Genomic DNA, 18,186 nt, shown 5'->3' on the forward strand with positions numbered 1-18,186 from the left:
TCTCAGTGTCAACGGATCTGCTTAGAAAAGCTTCCCTCAACTAGAGATGGATTGCTAACTTCCAAACTCTAGAAGATGAGTTATGAGAACAGTCAATGTAGAGTAAAATATCACTAGAATACTGGTGATGAGAGACAATACTTGCTGAAGTCTCTTTTGTGCCTTTTACGGCAGACATGACAGCCAATCCTGATCCAGACTTTGCTCACGCTCTGTAGAAAAGAGAAAGTCTGATCATCACATTAAAAAAGAAATTCGATCCTGTGGTTTCCAATTGAGAAGACTGACAAGCTTCTGCTATAGGAGAGAGAGCAACAGCTAATTCAGAAGTCAGCTACTCGGTCCAGCGTCACATGCTAGGGACAGATGCATAACGGTCACCAGGATCCCATTTTATACATGCAGATATTTGTTTACCTCACAAATGTCTTTAAAATTATTAGAAAAAATAAGCAGAGTCTGGTTGGGGCTGACTGTCATGTACCCAAGGTAGTGGTAACGAGCAGACACTGCATCCCACGGTTTGCTGTGCATGATGGTAAACTCCAAAGAGGGAGAATGTGAACGAGAAGTTACTGAGTGGGTGCACTCTCATGAAGGAAGGCAGCTACGGCCACATACAGGCATGATGGCTGTCTGTACTGTGAAACCCAGTCTGTACTTCTCTGTTACAGGGAAGGAGAGGGGTCTCTTTTACTCTTTAAAAATAATTGCTCAGGGCTCCCCCAGTGGCACAATGGGTTAAAGCGCTGCATTATGAAGCTCTCCGAAGCCACTGCAGCACCAGTTCAATTCCTGGCCAGGAAGCTGACCCACATGGCGCAGCAGACCTCTGCCGACCCTCCCGCTGCTCCCCTCTGCAGTGTACTTTATCAGTCTGCCTGTTCTGCTCCCCACTCTGTCTCTGGTGAATCCTCTCACTGCCCCTGCACCTCTGGCCTGTATCCCAGTTCTGTAAACATAAATAAATAAATCTTTAAAAAAACTGCATCTCAAGCCAAGTTGGAAATTGTTTTAAACAAACAAAAATTAGTTGCTAATTGCTAAATGCTCTATTATTTCAATGCACTGAGAAAGCATATATGCATATATGGTGCTAATGGGTTGGCCTGAAGAAAATCTGTGATGCTGTGTTATGCTCTAAAATCATGCAAGTGCTTTGTAGTGAACGAGCTACATCTCTACATCTCTACATCCTTTAGCAGCGCCCACATCACTCTGCTTAATTGGGATTTGCCCACTTTCCTTGATGACTTGGTATTTCCACACTGGAGACTCTTGCTATGACTTTCTCTAATTTGTTGATATAGAACATAAATATTTCAAGTGGTATGGCAACTCCCTTACCAGAAGCTTTGGGTTCACCCCCAAGTAACAAATGTTTAAAATAGATCCCTATTGAATTTCCCTTTAGCAACTTATTTTTTAGCTTATTATTAAAGGAACAGATATTCCAAATGCCACAGTGTCTCTCACTTTTGATTTCCTTAAATTAATCCATTTACTCTTGGGAAGTATTTTTTAAACCAAATTCCTGGAATCAAGGCAAAGAAAACCCACAAGAGATGTATTTCTTCCAAAGTGTAAAACAACTCACTCTTTCCTCCCTCCCCAACAAAAAGCCAGTCCCCCAATCATAGAAAAAGTCTAACATATATTACATTTCTGTGGCTTGAATTTTATTTCTCCAACCCCTGTGGTTTACTGTTGCTATGGTTACCAATTGAGGGAGATTGTAAAAAGTTAATGGGAAGCTAAGCTGAATCCCAGTGGGGTTTGTCAGAGTGGTAATTAGATGGCAGTTCTAGGTACTGTCTGAGCCTGGTAGATTGTGAGTCAACTTAATCTTCGGCGGACTCAATTCCACTGTTTTCAAACCTCTGACTTGTGGAGTGACGACTGAAAAGGAAAAGAGTGTCAACAATGTGTAAGTACTTTATCCTTTACTTTCCTCTAAGAAAATTGGTGTTTATGACTTGACAGAGTCCGATTTTCGATAAAGAGCCAAGAAGTCCATTGCCACCACATTTTTGTCTTTGCTATTGTTAAGACTTGGGGGCGGGGATAGAGGTCAAGTTCTACTGGTTTCATCCCTGACCTGGGTTGCAGCCTGCCCTACTGTGTTGTGGCGGAGTTTACCAGCACCGAAGCCTGTCAGCAGGCTGTGGGATGCGTGTGACAACGAAGGGTGACCGGTGTACCTTGCTGCATGAGAGCTCCAACTCCAAACCAGAAACTATTGAGTAAAGTAAAATTGTTTTCCACCACATCTGAGTCAGGGTTGCATGGGTGAGGGTTATACCACTCGTAGGGTGTAAACCTGTGGCAATTAACAGAAACAGTCTGTAAACATCGGATAACCCCCCCACAGCACCAACACCCCCTGCTGAACAAGGCTGAGCACCCAACCATCCGTGACAAAAGCATCAAACCACAACCATTTTCCAGGTCACAGTCATAATCTTATGGCTTTGGTGAAACCCGTGCCAGAGAGCCTTGAGACATTATTTTTTACCAGATTTCTTCTTTCTAGACCAAGACCATGGCTGGCTGGAGCTGTGCTCCTTGGATCTAGGCCTACTGAATTCTTCTGAGGTTTCATTCATTGCCATGTTGCTGAATGAGATGGACTGTAAAGAGAGGTTCACTCATCCTGAGTATTTATCCCACCAGTGGCCATGAAAACAGCACTCGTGTGTCACACAGCAACTACAGTGTCAAGATGCTGTGCCACTCAGTGCTGTGAGAGACACAAAGGAAAGGGGTGACTTGTCTTTAGGGGCTGGCGATGGGCAGATCTTGAAAGGACTCTAAGTGGCTCGTGATTTCATAATGCATCAGAGGAGCGGCAAGGTGAACATATTTGTGAAGAAAATAGTCAAGATTTGGAGTGATGAGATACTTTAGGGTGGACATGGGCACAAAATCACAGCCCTTAGAGGAAGACACAACTGAGAAGCGTCCTGACCTGGGAAAAGGTGAGCCTTAGGGTGAACCCCATGTTTGTCTTGCTGAAGTGTGTCAGGCTTGAAATTCTCACTTGACTTATCTTTAATTCAGTTGTTTTCAGATATGTGGACTGAAGTCACTTGAACCCTAGTTGTTTAAGATGTGAAATTTGAGCAGTTTGCTTAATCTCCCTGGATGCAGACCCTTATTTGTAAAGGAGAGGGGAGCCCAGATCTCTCTGGGGTCTTTCAAAATAGAAATCTGGGAGAACTGAATAGATTTTGCCATTTTCTATTTTTTTTTAAACATCTGTGACCTTTTTAATAGCCCAGAAGCAGTCCCTGCCTTGTGGTTAGTATTTAGGGCCCTCTTGCCAAGGGCACTTATTTTTCCAAAGAGATATTAGCAGATGCTGTGTGAAGTAATTTGGAAATGATTGAAAATGCAGTCGTACTTAGCACTGAAAGCTTTGCCATTTGCCACTGAGTCCTTGTAGAGCAAGCAGGAGTGTCAGAGTAATGTTACAACACCATAAAGTCAGCAAGAACATACGGAGTGCTCTCTAACCAGGAGGCTTCAGCAGTAAACAATAGCAGGTTGCTGACATTTTGGGGAGCAAAGGGATTAAAGTGAATGCATTATCAATAGCAAAAAGCAGAGCACACTATGAATCGTGTGGCAAGCAGTGGGCAGGCAGCACCTCTTAATGCAAAACCATACTCTAAACCCCAGAACACCTTCTGGAAAAGTCTACAGTGTCTCCTCAGCAAGTGTTAGGGAGTCAGGGATAACAGCCTCATAGTTGATCCTACAATAGTGCACCTTCTCCATGGCTCCCGGGAAACTTAGGAATATGGCTTTAATTGATAATGCCATGCCAATACATTTTAATTACTATTTCAGCAGTATAATTAACTTTTGAATTTATACTCTCTTAAAACCATAGTAGTTTGCTGAGCTGAAGAAATGAATACCAATATTAATAAACCCACTCATTGAAACAGTATGCAGAATAAAGAGGCCTTAAACTTAAACTTAAACACTATCACTGTCATTTGTACAATGATTTCAAAATATTAATTGCAATGAATTAGGAGGCTTATGCCTTCAATAGAAGGAGTTTTCTAAAACACCATAAAAACAGGCATCTAGCAGCCAGCCCCTGCCTTGCTGGCTTTTTGTCTTCCATGTCGATATCTGCGCCGATCAATGAACTCACCTAGTCCCACTTGGGAAGGCTGCTTTAATTTGGTCTTGTTTCAGTATTTCATACTTTGCATTTTCTAAGAGAACAGTTAATCTCATTGTCTGTGCAAAAAGTAAATCTGTCCAATAGCAGTGCAATTCTCCCTGCTCTGCAGTGACATTAGCTCCTTTCACTCCAGGACTTTGAGTAACTTGAGGAATATACAGGCTGAGGGATAGTGACCCATCCTGGGTGCTGCGCTGTACGATGCTGGCTTTTCCTCACACAGTGGAACTACCTGTGTCCTGGATGTCGAGATTTCTGCTGGAAATCCCTGAAGCCTGTACCACGATGTCTAACCGGGGCGTTAGAATTGGGAAGTTTGGGGCAAATGTTCACAAATAACCTTCACTAATGGTATTGTAAATCTGCAGTTTCTGATTGAGACTGGTTTCTCGTAAAATGACAGAGAAAGAATGGGCTTAGAATCTGTGCCAAGATCTACCCACTGAAGTGTAGCATGCTGTGGCAAGGCCAGAGTTCATCTTGGGTTGCTGTTTCTGTATGGTGGTTCTTATGTGAATGGAAGATGAAAAACTTGTATTAATTATCTTCAAATAAGAAGCTCTTCGCATAACTGAGAATGAATTTTGGGGCTCCATGGTGGAGGAGGGGAAGGCAGAGGAAGGAGACAGAGCTCCATTCATCTGTAAAAGGAACAATTTCTATTTGAAATTGTAAAGTAACTGTTGACTTTTCATTATAACCTTAGAGTTTCAGCCAAAGGGTTCTTGATTTGTTTTTGTTCAGACCCAACTTAAAAAAAATGTTCATTTTTAAGGAGATTAGCATAAGTCAGTTATTTTATCAAGCTTCAATTGTGTGTTCACGTGGGGTGTGAGTCTTTGGAGTTAAATATGTTTTCATAAAAAGCAATTCAAAAAATATGTCAACCACTGGAAAAAACAAACACATAAACAAAGAAACAAAGAAACAAACAAACAAAAAACACTGACATACACCCTGGTACCTTCTCGTAAAGCCTGAAGCTGTCATCCTTTTCCTTAGTTTGACCCTCTGCTGTCTAACTTTATAAGTTCACTTCAGATCAGCAAATGATTTGTTAGCATCTGTCTAGTGAGGGCATTAACCTAAACGCAGTGATGGGTTTTACTCTTCCCTTTAAAAGAACATAAAAGGCTATACTTCAAAACGCAAATTCAAAAGCCTCTCTAGAGCCAAAGATGATTATGAGATTAACTGTTTTTCACTTCTACTTCACTAACTTTGAATGCCAGCCGCTGACAGGGAAACAGAAAGCCCTTTTACACCAGAGCTTCGGGTGTGGAGGGCACGGTTCCTGCTCTTCAACTCCGCTGGGGTGAGCTGAAAGTGAATGGGTGCCTTTATTCACCCAGGATTTTGTCCCTATTCACCCAGCCTTTTCATGAAGCAGAAGCAGGAATGGATTCAAGGGTGTAGAGAAGATGACATCGTTGGGAGGTGAGCGCGTGACTGCACACCTGTGTACAGCAGGGAGCTACTTTTTATATTTCCTGTGTTTTAACACTCAGCTATTTGCAAGTTTGCAGTGAGTGCATGGTGCCTGCTTGTCCCCAGGAGACAGAGGGGGTAGAAGACTGAGAAAGGGGTGAGATGAAGAGAAATACTAAGTTATGAAAAAAGACGAACTCTTGTCACCGGTGACAACATGGATGAGCTGGAGGGGAATGATGCTAAGTGAAATAAGTCAGAAGGAGAAGACAGGCACGGGATAGTGTCACTTACGTGTGGAATACGGAGAGATAGCAACGAGCCAGATAAAACCAACCTACTAATGAACCCTAGAAATCTGACTGTAGAATTGAGGTTATCAGAGAGGGAGGGAGATGAGGACAGCAGAGTGGAGAAGGGCCCAGTGGGCTAAGGTGGGGCTGCAGGTACCTTGGTGGTGGGTGTGGGGGCAACATGTACCTGAAGGTGGGGTCCTGCACCTCAGAATCATACACAGTGCTGTGAAACAATGATATCTCAAAGCAAAAAAGATTTGGCTTAGAAATAGTACTATGGATGAATAGGAATATTAGGAGGATAGATTTGTTTTGGGGGTGAGGGGCTGCCTTCGTAATAGAAATAGAATAAAGCCAGGGAACATAAAGCTCTGGATCAACGAGAGCTTACTGAGGACCAGACAAAGCCAGGAGGAGAGAACTACTGAGTGTTGTACTGTTCTCCATGTTCTGATGAGGAACGTGAGTGAGAGGCACAGCTGATATCAGGCGTGAAAGGGCACTTTCCATCATGGGTTCATGAGAACTTCTGGCTGCTGCTACTGACATGTATTTTCTCCTACTGGCTTTGATCAAATCACCAAGGTAAACAGTGGACTTGGTCCACAGCTTTCTCTTACCTGCTCTACTCATCAACATCATCCGTCACAGCAGGAGCCTGGGGGGATATGGAAGCTCAGTCCTTTGACCTTGCTGCTGCTTGGGCCTCTCCACTGTCTCTAATGTCATCGTAGGGATAAGCCCACAGCACAGGAGTGGGGCCATAGGCCAGCCCAAGCTCTGTTAAGCATTGCTAGAGGGCATGTCGCCTCAGTGCCGTCACTGAGGAAATATTCTAAGGCAACATACATTTCAGAATTAAAGAAATGCTCCTCCACAGGTGAGCACTTTATCTTTTAAAATTTGACCTCCAAACCAATTTCTTCTTTATGTATTAAGATTATGAATTCTCATCCATGATGCGGTGGACATTTTTTGGGGGGGTTACTTCTTTGTTATTGGGGGGCTGTCCTTCACATTGTAGGATATTCTGTATTCTACTCACTTGATAGCAGTAAGTAGCATTCTCCACCCTTGGCTATGATAACCAAAAAAACATTTCCAGATATTGCCAAATGTTTCCTGGACAACAAGAGTTTTGCTAGATGAGAACCACTGATTTTGAGTATTAAAGTATCAAAGGACAAAGTATTCCTGTCAACATATTGTTCTCTGAGGTAAGAAACAGAAAGCAGGCTTTGATCATTATTTTAAAGAAGTTTAATATGTGGCCAGCATTTAGATAGTGACCTGGATTTAGCAGGTATAGAGAGATGGAAAACATGCCTTCTTTATTGAATCTACCGAATCCCACAGTGAGATCACACATTTGTTAAGTTTGACTATGTCTGTCTATAGATCGTTAAGACCTTTCCAGCCTGTGTGATTTTCCAAAGCTTTCTTTAAAATTACACCAAGGAATGAGTTACCTGGCATTAATCAAAACTAGACAGTGGACAATGACAAACAGCTAGCATGAAGAAACATATCTCCTAGAAATTCCTGGAGGGAAAACAAAAATTGATTAGGGAAAAAAGTTCACTGAGTTTTGTTCAAAATGAAAAAAAGCTGAAAAAGAATGAGGAGCATATGAAGGCAATTAAAATTTGCATGGTTTATCTTAGAGTGCCAATGGAAAGCCAAAATAGTTGTGTTTCCAATTCAGGATCAAATGTATGTAGAGAATATAAACTGTTTAAAGGTATAAAAATTCCTATCAACAGTTGTGCATAGCAGAATGTTTCAATAGTTTGCTTTCTCAGGAAAAATAAAAACCTAAACTGAATCATCTATAATAACAAAGATTTCACCTCTCCAGTTTCTATCTGTAACCCTTGCTTTCATAGTTATTTGTGAATTGTCTCATTAACACAAATTTCTTTGAATTTATATAAGTTTTCTTATTCCTGAGCCTTTCACAATCTTGTTTTATTTCAGTGTTTTTCATTTTGTCAAAGTAATCCCTAGCTGACATGTTTATGTCTTGTTTAACTGAGTATTCTAGTGCTTAAATACCTGGACACTGGTTGACTCTTCTTGTTGAAATATGTTAGATTTATTAGCTGAGTCATTACTTTGATTATCATTCAGAGAAAATGGGCACATAGTCATTTCATATTGCTGGAAATACTGATACAATGAAATTCATATAAAATTATCTTCTTCTTGGCTCTTAAAAGCATTGTTATCAGTCATTAGAAGAAATTCATTTAGAGAGTGATTTTTATGTGGGTAAACTTGACAGAATAGAACAGTAGGAGAGCGAAAAGCGCATCCTGAATCTGTGTTTAGTGCTAGAGCAGAGGGCAATCTGAGACAGACCTGTTGTGAGTTGAGTAGTTCTCCAACTTACCTTGCAATCACAAAGAGGACACAACTGACTCCCAGGCAGGCTAAGAGCACATACATCCAAATGTCAGGGGACAGAGGGTTGAGGAAGGAGAAGACTCCCGGGTTGGTGCCGTTAGGCTTCCGGTAGAGAATGCTGATGCCCAGCGTCATGAAGGGCTTCGAGAAGTCGATGACTTTCTCCCGCACGTAGGTTATGGTGAGGGGAGCCACGGCCAGGTCAGCCCTCTGCAGAGGTGAGTCCAAATCTGTGTCTTAGTCATCCAGGAAGTGTCTGGACTTCTGGGTACTGCTCAGCCCTAGTCTCAACTCCGGTTGCTTCTCTTGCAAGCAGGCTCTGTGATGACTAACTAATATAAAAAGGACTGATTCACACACATTTTGTTTACGATCTAGTATTTGTGAGCAAAGAGAAGCCAGAAGGTATAAAACATGTGCTGGCATGAAATACAAGACTTCAGGAGGATGTCTTTTCAAAGGATATGTGAGAAAGTCAAGGAATGAACACGTTATTTGGAAAAATTACTTGACAGGATGAGATTTTGCGGAACACTTCAGATTTCTTTTTCTAATTTAAGAATCATTCAGTTTTATTCTTCAATATATAGGATGAACCCATATATGTATATCCTCATCTCCCCCCCTTATTTGCAAACTCCATTTCTAGACTGTTCTCTCCTTAGGTTAAAACCATTTTGTGATTCAAAAACTGAAACCTTTCTTTCATTCTGACTTTGATTCAACCATTTTCCCTCTTTCCCATCACTTCTCATTCTGCATCTACTCCCCAGACATTTAAGACCCATATGTGAAAGATGCGTTTTTGCTTACGTGATCTATAAGTTCTTTGACCATTCCATTCCACTCTCCTTTATCATTCTGGGCTCCATATTTGCCATCAGGGACAAGTTTAACATCATAAATGAAACCCAGGATGCTTGACAATTCCTTCAACAGATCCAGACAATATCCTTCAAACCTGTCATTTCCATATAAGGGCTTGTCAGATTTCCTATACATCACATAGGGTTCCTCCTACGTGAAGCAAACAGGAAAACTCTGTTATAAGGGAAGACAGAGTTACTTATACAAGTTTCATTAATAGTCAGCAGATGTGAAATATTTGAAAGTGATGTGTGAGGTGTGAGAGCAGGGAAGTCTGTCCCTCACTTTCCTATTTTGCAAAAATCAACCTCCCGTTACCCTGTTCAAGTACTGAACCCATATTCTAAGAATAATATCATGCACATAGACATTTATTTTATAAAATTTAGATATGGTAACTGCTATATTACTCATTTGTCCCTATGGTTCTGTTTATTCTCAAACAGATGGAAGTTGAAATTCTCATATTTGTATGAGATGATTTCAGAGAAATCACCCGAAAAACAAAAGTTTCACTTTCTGCTGTCAATTGTATTCATTTTGCTTGTGGTGATGTGGGATGCAACACTGTGGCATTTGCAGCCATTGAATCATTTCTCTTCAGTGTATGTTACCACAGCACACCTACCACTAAGGCACCCACAGCCCACCATCATCTGTGGGCCCCTTCTCTTTGCTCCACTCCTCCCCCTCCCTTTATCAGCTCTTCAGATACTCTTCTGGGGTTTGCTTTGGTCTAGTTTTCCTGTTCCTTTGTTTTGTTCCTCCCCATTACTTTGAATGAACACTTTTCAGAAGTTAACTTTCAGAGATGAACTGGACTGACATTAGAGACTGAATCAAATGTCTGAGTGTGAAGATTTTTGAGGAGGCCATTTGCTCCTTGAGTCAGGGTGGGGAAAGAGAGTGAACAAGCTGAGGATGTCATTGACTCAATAGGTGGGGATCAGGGTTCCAATAGGAATATACCCTAACCTGGGATTTTGAAGATAAGTTAATAAAGAGGTTATTTTCAGAGAACTTAGCAGGGCAAAGGACATCAACAGGGATAGGATGAGAATAGTGTTGGGGTTGACGCCTACGCACCAACATCTAGAAGCTGGGACCACTTCTGGCAAGGGAGGGTGGTTCTGGCTGCCCACATAGGATCACAGCCAGACCAGGAGCTGTGGTTGGGAAGGACAGAGAGCTGACAAAGCCTTTGTGAGGAAGAGGAAGACATTCCCTTACTTCTCTACACTCATGTCCCCGGTCCTCTGTCAGAAGCTCCCTTTGGTTGAAGTCAGGAAAAGAGACTAGCTGAGTGGAGACAGAGTAACACAATTCTGAGAATGGATTGGAGGTGGGGGATCTTCAGAACAATGTTGGAAGCTTCTAATTCCATTCAATTCTAGGTCTGCACAAACATGCTTTATACACCCAGTTAAAGACAGACATTTGCATACAGCATTATTGGCAAGAAAATCATACTTTAAGATCTAGGGTAGGAATACTTTAAGATCTGGATAAGAATTTCACAGCCAATGGTGGAGAACTCAGGATGTCTTGGTGGTGGGTGAAGTATGGTAATGACACCCTAGAAGGAAAAGCCTTCTCTATACAAATGATGCTTCTCTATACAAATGATGGTGTAAATCCAGTGTTGCTCAGGTTAGACAAAGTGAACGTCACAGTGTCGACTTACCAGAATAGTGGTGACGATGAGTGTTCGGTTGGCCAATGAATCAGTGATATTGCTGGACCGGTCTTTGTTGCCATCTGTCATGTTGAGCCCACTGTTGGAGTTCCAAATCCCAATCTACACAGAACACATCACATCAGAGGCTGCTGGCTGCCATCGATGGCATTCACACTACAGGGGGGCCCCTTTGACACCAGAGGTGGGCATGAAAGTCAGAGTCTGGGAAGAGGACACCAGGGCATCACAGGGAATGCTACTAAATATGGGCAAATGAAATAAGGCAGAGATGAGGGTGTAGATGAAACAGGGAAAGTCTGTGCTCTTTAGGGTGGAGAGGGTTTTTAATTTATTAAGCTTACTGTTTGTTAAACTAAGAAGTCTTGAACAAGCACCACATTCATGTGTGTTTGTTGAGCAGCTACTTATATGTCGGTCAATCCCAGGCGTTGGAGGACACAGCAATGAATGCAATAGACAATATTTTCTGCCCTTGTGGAGCTTATATTCTATTGATACAACCCTTTGTGCTGACGTGGTACCAACAGTGCCTTTAAAAATTATAGAACTAGGAAGGAGGGAACAGTGTGGCTAGTGGAGAGAATGGGCTTCTAAAAGGGAAAGGTGGTGGAAGAAAAAGTGGACAGGAAGAGATACGTTCTGGGCTTATCTTCTGAGGAGACAGTGATGGGGAACATGGCTCCCTGCACTTTATGGGGGTCTCTATGGACTTTAGAAAGTCTTGTCTTACTTGTTTTGTGTCTACCTGCTGATATTCACCTGTTACCTGTCTTATCTCTCCATTCAGACAAGAGCTTCTTCAGGAATGGCATTCACTTTCAATGTACCTTCAATGTACCTTCTTATCCTAGATTCAGTTATGGCGATCAGGGGTGCCTACTGCCCTTTTGAAAAATAATGACCACACTTTTCTTCAGTGGTAAAATCACTTCTAGATTATTTGGATCTGTTGAAGTGTATTGATTTGTTTAGCCTCTTCAGGAATCTTGAGAAGGACTTTAGGGAATTGAGCTATTTTCCTGGAGACCTCTGTCAGTATTCACTGCCAGACTGGTGGGATGGAATGAAGATTTGCCTTCCATCAGTCCAACCTGGATGCTGTGTGACTTTGGATAAGATGTTCACCTTTCTGAGCTTTGGTTCTGTAACCGTGGAGTACTTTATAGGGGTCTTGAGTAGATCGAATGAGAAGATCCATGTGAAAATTGGATATGTTAAGAGCTGTACAAATGTTTACTATTGAAGACATCCAAATGACAGCCCCCTATTTCCTTCAAACTTGCTCAAGTGTGTAAGAACTTGAAATCATAAGTGAAATTATTTTTCCTTATAAATTGAGAAGCTGATTTAGAAGTAAAGGAGATATGAAAAATGGGGTAACTCTCTGATCACTAACATGTGCACATATTCTGGGATGGAGGGGGCAGAACAGTGCTTGAGCCCCTCCCACAATGAGGATGTTGGCTAGGTAGAAAGAGTCAGGTCTTTACAGACACACCTTTGTCAGATCCTAACTTTACAATTTTCCAGCTGTGACTTTGGACAAGTTAATTAACCCTGTTGTGCCTCAATTTCCTCACCAGCAAAATGGAGGTAATAAGACTTGTCTGTTGATTAAATAACATCTCACCTGTGGGAATGTTAAGCCTCATCTTTCCTTTTCTAGTTCTTTACTTTGATTTCCTGCATAAATACAGCAGCAGGAGATTCAGTTAGCTTGACAAATATCCTTTTTTAGAAATGATAAATTCTTTGAGGAAATTTCAAGGACAATCACATGTTCAGACACCAGTGTGAAGAATATCAACTTCTTTCTATACTTAGAGTTAGTGGATTGGGGAAAGTCTAGCTTGTGAGGACTGGGGGTCTTTTTGGAATGTGACAGTATTTTGTCCTGTCTGCATAGAGAGGGTATCAGAGGCAAGACCAGGAGGTATCACAGCACTTTTAACAACCTTTGGCTTTTGCCGAGTCAGCATGGTCCTGACACTTAGATGCACACGATACATATCTGACAGTAGAAGAGTCTTCACTCTTTGGTTGCTGATAAATTCAGAAAAGAGGGACCTTCTTTTGTTTCTCTTCTGAGCTTTTACCCCTCTCCCCATATTCCTGATCCAGAGATTTTTGTTGGTGGGAACACAACGCAGCCTACACACACCTGGGTGTCTTCAGCAGGCCACGATCACACTCTAGGTTGAAGCAGCTGACTTCTAACTCCATGAAACTGCAGAGACTTGTATCAACTGGACCACTTGTATCAACTGCCACACTTCTAACAAAACCTGTCTTGGGCCTTGCAGAGGACAGAAGCTGATTTATTGTTATTTTTTAAGTTTATTTTTTAATCTTTTAGAACCTAATTTCTAGTTAAGTCTTGAAAGGTGGAGAAAAAAAAGCTCTGGTTGTAGCCCATGTTTTAAGTCTTGGAAAATACTCTCTTGTTTCTACTCATGTTAGTTGTGTTTAAAGAAATGACACTAATATTTGAAAATGTCAGTTCAAAGACCTCATGATCCTTCTGTTTTAAAATACAAGTTTGAAGTTGTAGATACACCCTCAGCAACCCTCAGCAAACTCCAAAAACTGTGGACAATTGGGGATTGCTGTGGTTACATTTTCAATGGACTAAGTCCAGATTCTCCTTCAGGACCATCTTCTCTCCATAAGCTAAGAAAAGGGAACATAGTTTTATTCTACAAATCATGTAACAGAAGTTCCTTCAAGTCTAGACCAAAGAGGATCAAAATATAGTAAGGGTCAAGGGTCAGAGTCTTCCTGGAAGTGGGCAGTACAAATATGTATGTTTAATCATGTCAGATTTTTTGTTTTTAAACCTTTGAATCAATGAAGCAAAAGTGTGTGTGTGTGTGTGTGTGTGTGTGTGTGTGTGAAACCGAAGTGGTCCACTGGCTTCCCCTGGTAGTTGCAGTCAATGAACAGGTCAGCTAATGAATGTCACTTTCTGAAGAAGCAACACCTTAATGATTCATGTCTGGTGGGAAGAGGGCTCCCGCCTAACCAGCTGCCCAGACACTTAACATGTCAGTCCTAGTCACTGGCCTTGGAGATGTATCTCTAGGAAAGAGCAAAGCAGACAGCAGTAATTTACCAGCGAGGAGCGGAGGGCATCATTTTCTCGTGGGGAGGAGCCATGGTCCAGCTGTCGTTCCCTTTGTCAACTGACGGGAGGGAACAGCCACACCATCTAGGGCCATGGGGCAGCATTGGAAAATGAGTGTTCAGATTACCCCATGCAAAATTTTTCAAATAAAAGGGTGTGTGAGAGAGACAGTTCTTTATCTTTTGCACCTAGCGAGTGGTTCACATAAACCCCAAATTCCAAAACTGCTCTGTGAAATCTCAGCAGCCAGGAAGAAAGCAAATATATCAGTTTCTTGTCTCATGAGGCTGAGGGACACAATTTTGAATGTTAGGCTTTGGAAACTGTTATATTCCTCTTTGGGAATGAATTTCAGGTGGACTTCTAATACTAAAGTCGGTCAGAGTGCAGAGGAGAGCTTCGGGAATTTGTATGGAAGGAGCTGGATCTTTTATTTTTAAAGATTTATTTTGTATTTATGCATACAATAATTGGGGCAAAGGTCAGAGGTGTGTGTGTGTGTGTGTGTGTGTGTGTGTGTGTGTTGGGGGCAGGAGAGGGTGAGAGGATTCATCAGAGACAGAGTGGGGAGCAGAACAGGAAAATCAATTGAAGTACACAGCTGAGGGGAGCAGTGGGCAAGGCAGGAGAAGTCTGCTGTGCCATGTGGGTCAGCTCCCTGGCCGGGGATTGAACTTGGTACTGTAGTGACTGTGGATAGCTTCATAGTGCTGCCATTTAACCCACTCCACAGGGAAGGCCCTGGATCCTTTTCTTTTGAGGATGGAGTCTGCTGAGAGAGGACACTGTGTTCCTTCAGTCTGGCTAGTCTTCTGGGCTAGTGCTCTGCTCACTGTATCTGTGCAGAGCAGTCCTAACACGAAACAGCACACCACAGTGTGTGGACTTATGATGGGTCAGCTTTGGGGAAGAGGCACCAAGGCCTGGAGGAATATCAGAGCCAAGAACTGCATCCCTGGGAAATGCGGGGTGGGGGCAATTATGACAGTTTAGTGACAAGTGAAGGACCTTTGCCTTCCTCTGTATAATTTCAGAGCTTCATCCCTCCTCTGGGATATTTGGCTTGAATTAATTCAACACTGGATAAAGCGTCTGGAGTCTCCAGCTGGATTAGTGCTATGCTTTCCTTTTTGGGTGCAAGTTAGGTCTTCGATTGACTGATAATGAGCAGAGGGGATTGCCTTCTCTGTGCAGATTAAAGCCTTTTTAAACCTGTGTTTTGATTCTGAGCTCCTCTATCGGGTGCTACCAAGAAGGACACCCACATTTTGTCCTCTGGGAGGAACTAAACTGTTTATACTTTCTGTGACTTCACTGATTATTCAAAGGCTGAAAATGAATCTAACAAAACCATTGAAGTTGAACAACTCGAAGTAATTTAAGGTCCATCCACCGATCGATAGATGTTTTAGCATGTAGCTCTAGAGGACAGAGAATGAAAGACCTTGTTTGCATAACACTGGGACATTTTCCTAATCTCGATGCTTTTGACTGTCTAACATTTGCTTCCATAATAAGTCTGCACATTTTTCGACACCTTGATACTGTACAATAAACTATGAAATAGTGGGTCTTATAATTTCCAAGATAATTTCTTGTCCTCTGGAAACTGTGGTTCTAAAACAAATGACAACACGAGACACTGAGAAAGACACCACCTAAAACAAAGATCGTTCCTAAGAAGAGGAAATTTCTGAAAACAACTCCTATTTTATGGTGGTGACACTGAAGATGGTCTAGAGTGTTAAGACATAGCCTATCTGATGGATCAAATCTAGTGTTTACCTGCTCTTTGGAGAAAATATTTAGTGGTTTGAACAGGACTGTACAGGGACCAATGTCTACTTCTGTTGCAGATACCTGCTTTTAGTCCTATTAGGGACTGATCATACCCAGGGGAAGCACCTCATCCATCTTTATTTGATCCATCTCAAGCTGTTTTCAATGCAAAGGTCATGTTGAGAGACAACCTGTTCTATCTCTTCCATCTCCCTAGCTATACTAGCTCCTCTAAGCTGCAGCTAGCTACTGACTGGACTGGTTTGGCCAAATCAGAAGGATGCAGGCTTTTTCTTTGACATTCCCCATCCCACCCCACATTTCCTGCAGTTTTGGTCAGAGTACAAACCTTCTTCCACACTTTATATAAGTGTTTAGACACTTCGCCAGCAGCCTTGGTTTTCAGAGGGAAAAATAAAAATAGCACTTAATTAAAATGGAGCATGGAACCAGCAAGGTATCATGGTGGTGTGTGCTCAGAGATTTGTATTCCCCACCCATTGTTGGAATCTTAATGCCAATTCATTCTAAACCTGAGAACAGACACATGGAAAAAGAGCCAAGTACTTGGGTTCTACGGAAGCTACTTGGTGGTACAACACTTTTCATGCACCAAAAACATGACTTACAAGTTCTTTTGAAAATGCGTAGTTATGCTGCAGAGTTACAGGGTCCTCATCAACCCTTTAGAAGACCTGTTCAAAGCATCCATAGCTAAAATCAATGCATCAATCAATTCACACACACACACACACACACACACACACACCCCACTCCTAAGCAAGAAAAAGAAAACTTGGTTGGTGACTTCAAACTTATTGTTTATGACTTCAAGGCAATAGAAATTTGAGGGAAAGTGAGAAAATGGACTTTTTTCCTAATAATTTTCCCCTTGAGAGGCTGACATGAAAAGATTGGGCATTTCCTCCTTTGACTCCTGAGAAAGATGGGTTGGCGTCCCCCCTTGCCTTAAGGCTCAATCAACCTTTTCGGGAATTAAACCCAAGTCACCTGAAGAAAGAAAAGTTATTGCAAACAATGAAGAGGTAAGAAGCAAATTGAGAAAACACTTTCATCTAATTCGATTTTGCTGTTGATGGAAAAACACCCATAGAGTATAAATAGCGGTGAAAACATAACAATAGCTTATCCACTTCATCCATTTGGGTCAAAAAGATGTTTCTTAACAGCTTTCTTCCTCTTTTACTTCTGTAGGAGAATGTGGAGAGGAGGGAAAGAGGAACCATAAAGCAGGAGAAATTTCTTAATAATGATTCAAAAAACAACACATTATAGGCTTTTAGTCCACAACAAGTTTTTTTTTTTTTCTCCTTTTGTTCCCTCTACTCTAGGTTGGATCTCACACCCCATGTTGAGATAGGTGGGTATGTGTACTCTGTCAGAGCATATTAAACCAACAGACAAGCAAATCAGAGTGAAGAAGAGAGGCGAGAAAGAGGCATTTTGAAAATGAGAACACTGCAAGTATAATATATTCTTTCAAACCTGCAAGCTAATTATTTTCTTCAAACATTTCAACATCAGTGGTCACTTTCTATTAGTCAGCCTAATTAATCTTTCTTTGGGATTTGGGGGAGGCATAGCTGGGACCTAGAAAAAAAAAATGTGCCTCCGTTACAAAAGCCACAAACAAATAAAAAGCTTATCTCATTAAAAAAATCAGCACAACTGTTTCAATTAAGTAAGTAATTGATTGTTCCAAGAGCAGCTCTTTTACATTAAGTGTACCTTCTTGTCCGCTAGAGTGAAAAAAAAAAAATTCAATTATAGAGTTTTGGTGTTTGGACAGTTGTTTGGGGGAATTCAAAATCTTTTTAAGTTTCTTAAGGGAGAAAATCTTTGCAGGATAAGTGTGAATGAATTTCAACACTTACCATACATACTAAAATTGGTAGAATAAAATATATTGAGGAGTCATTTTTTTATTATTAATATTATTTAACTACAGTCTATATTCATACTGCTTTTAGTAGTCACTAAAATAGAGGTTTACACTGTGAGAGACTGAGAATACTAACATTAAATACATAGTGAGGACAACATGGGATTTTCTCTGAAAATCAGGAGGCAGAGTTGGTTTGCTCCAGTAAATCATTTGTTTGTATTCTACTCTGTCATCAGTCTCAAAAGGGAGCACAATTAACATTACTTTCTGAGTAATGCTTGACTGCCATTTCAAAGATAAGTCATCACAACTTCTGAGTTTTCAGTACTAAACTCTATTTCTAAAACCCTTTGTGAATGGTACTAACGATTCAGACCTAGAGGTCACAGATCTGTGATAGCATAATCATGCCTGCTCGATAAACCCGGCACTACACCAACATTCATCATCATTGCTATTAGTAACACATGCAATTTAAGA

The 18,186-nt window shown here is 41.4% G+C and overlaps 1 protein-coding gene across 2 annotated transcripts in view; it reads right to left on the reverse strand.

The window, feature by feature from the left end:
- Nucleotides 1–18,186, reverse strand: part of GRIK1 (glutamate receptor, ionotropic, kainate 1) — a 344,258-nt gene that overhangs the window by 35,144 nt on the left and 290,928 nt on the right. The window contains exons 9-13 of one of the 2 annotated variants that reach the window (XM_004675332.2): nt 16,150–16,194; nt 10,883–10,996; nt 9,145–9,348; nt 8,318–8,541; nt 2,202–2,320 (exon numbers count right to left, since the gene is read on the reverse strand). In XM_004675332.2, the coding sequence (XP_004675389.2) occupies nt 2,202–2,320; nt 8,318–8,541; nt 9,145–9,348; nt 10,883–10,996; nt 16,150–16,194 (706 nt within the window). The remainder of the gene's footprint in view (nt 1–2,201; nt 2,321–8,317; nt 8,542–9,144; nt 9,349–10,882; nt 10,997–16,149; nt 16,195–18,186) is intronic. The other variant, XM_004675333.1, reaches the window with a different exon arrangement.

Source organism: Condylura cristata, unplaced genomic scaffold, assembly GCF_000260355.1.
Source record: "Condylura cristata isolate star-nosed mole 26May11 unplaced genomic scaffold, ConCri1.0 scaffold00003, whole genome shotgun sequence".
NCBI classification, from domain to species: Eukaryota; Metazoa; Chordata; class Mammalia; order Eulipotyphla; family Talpidae; genus Condylura; species Condylura cristata.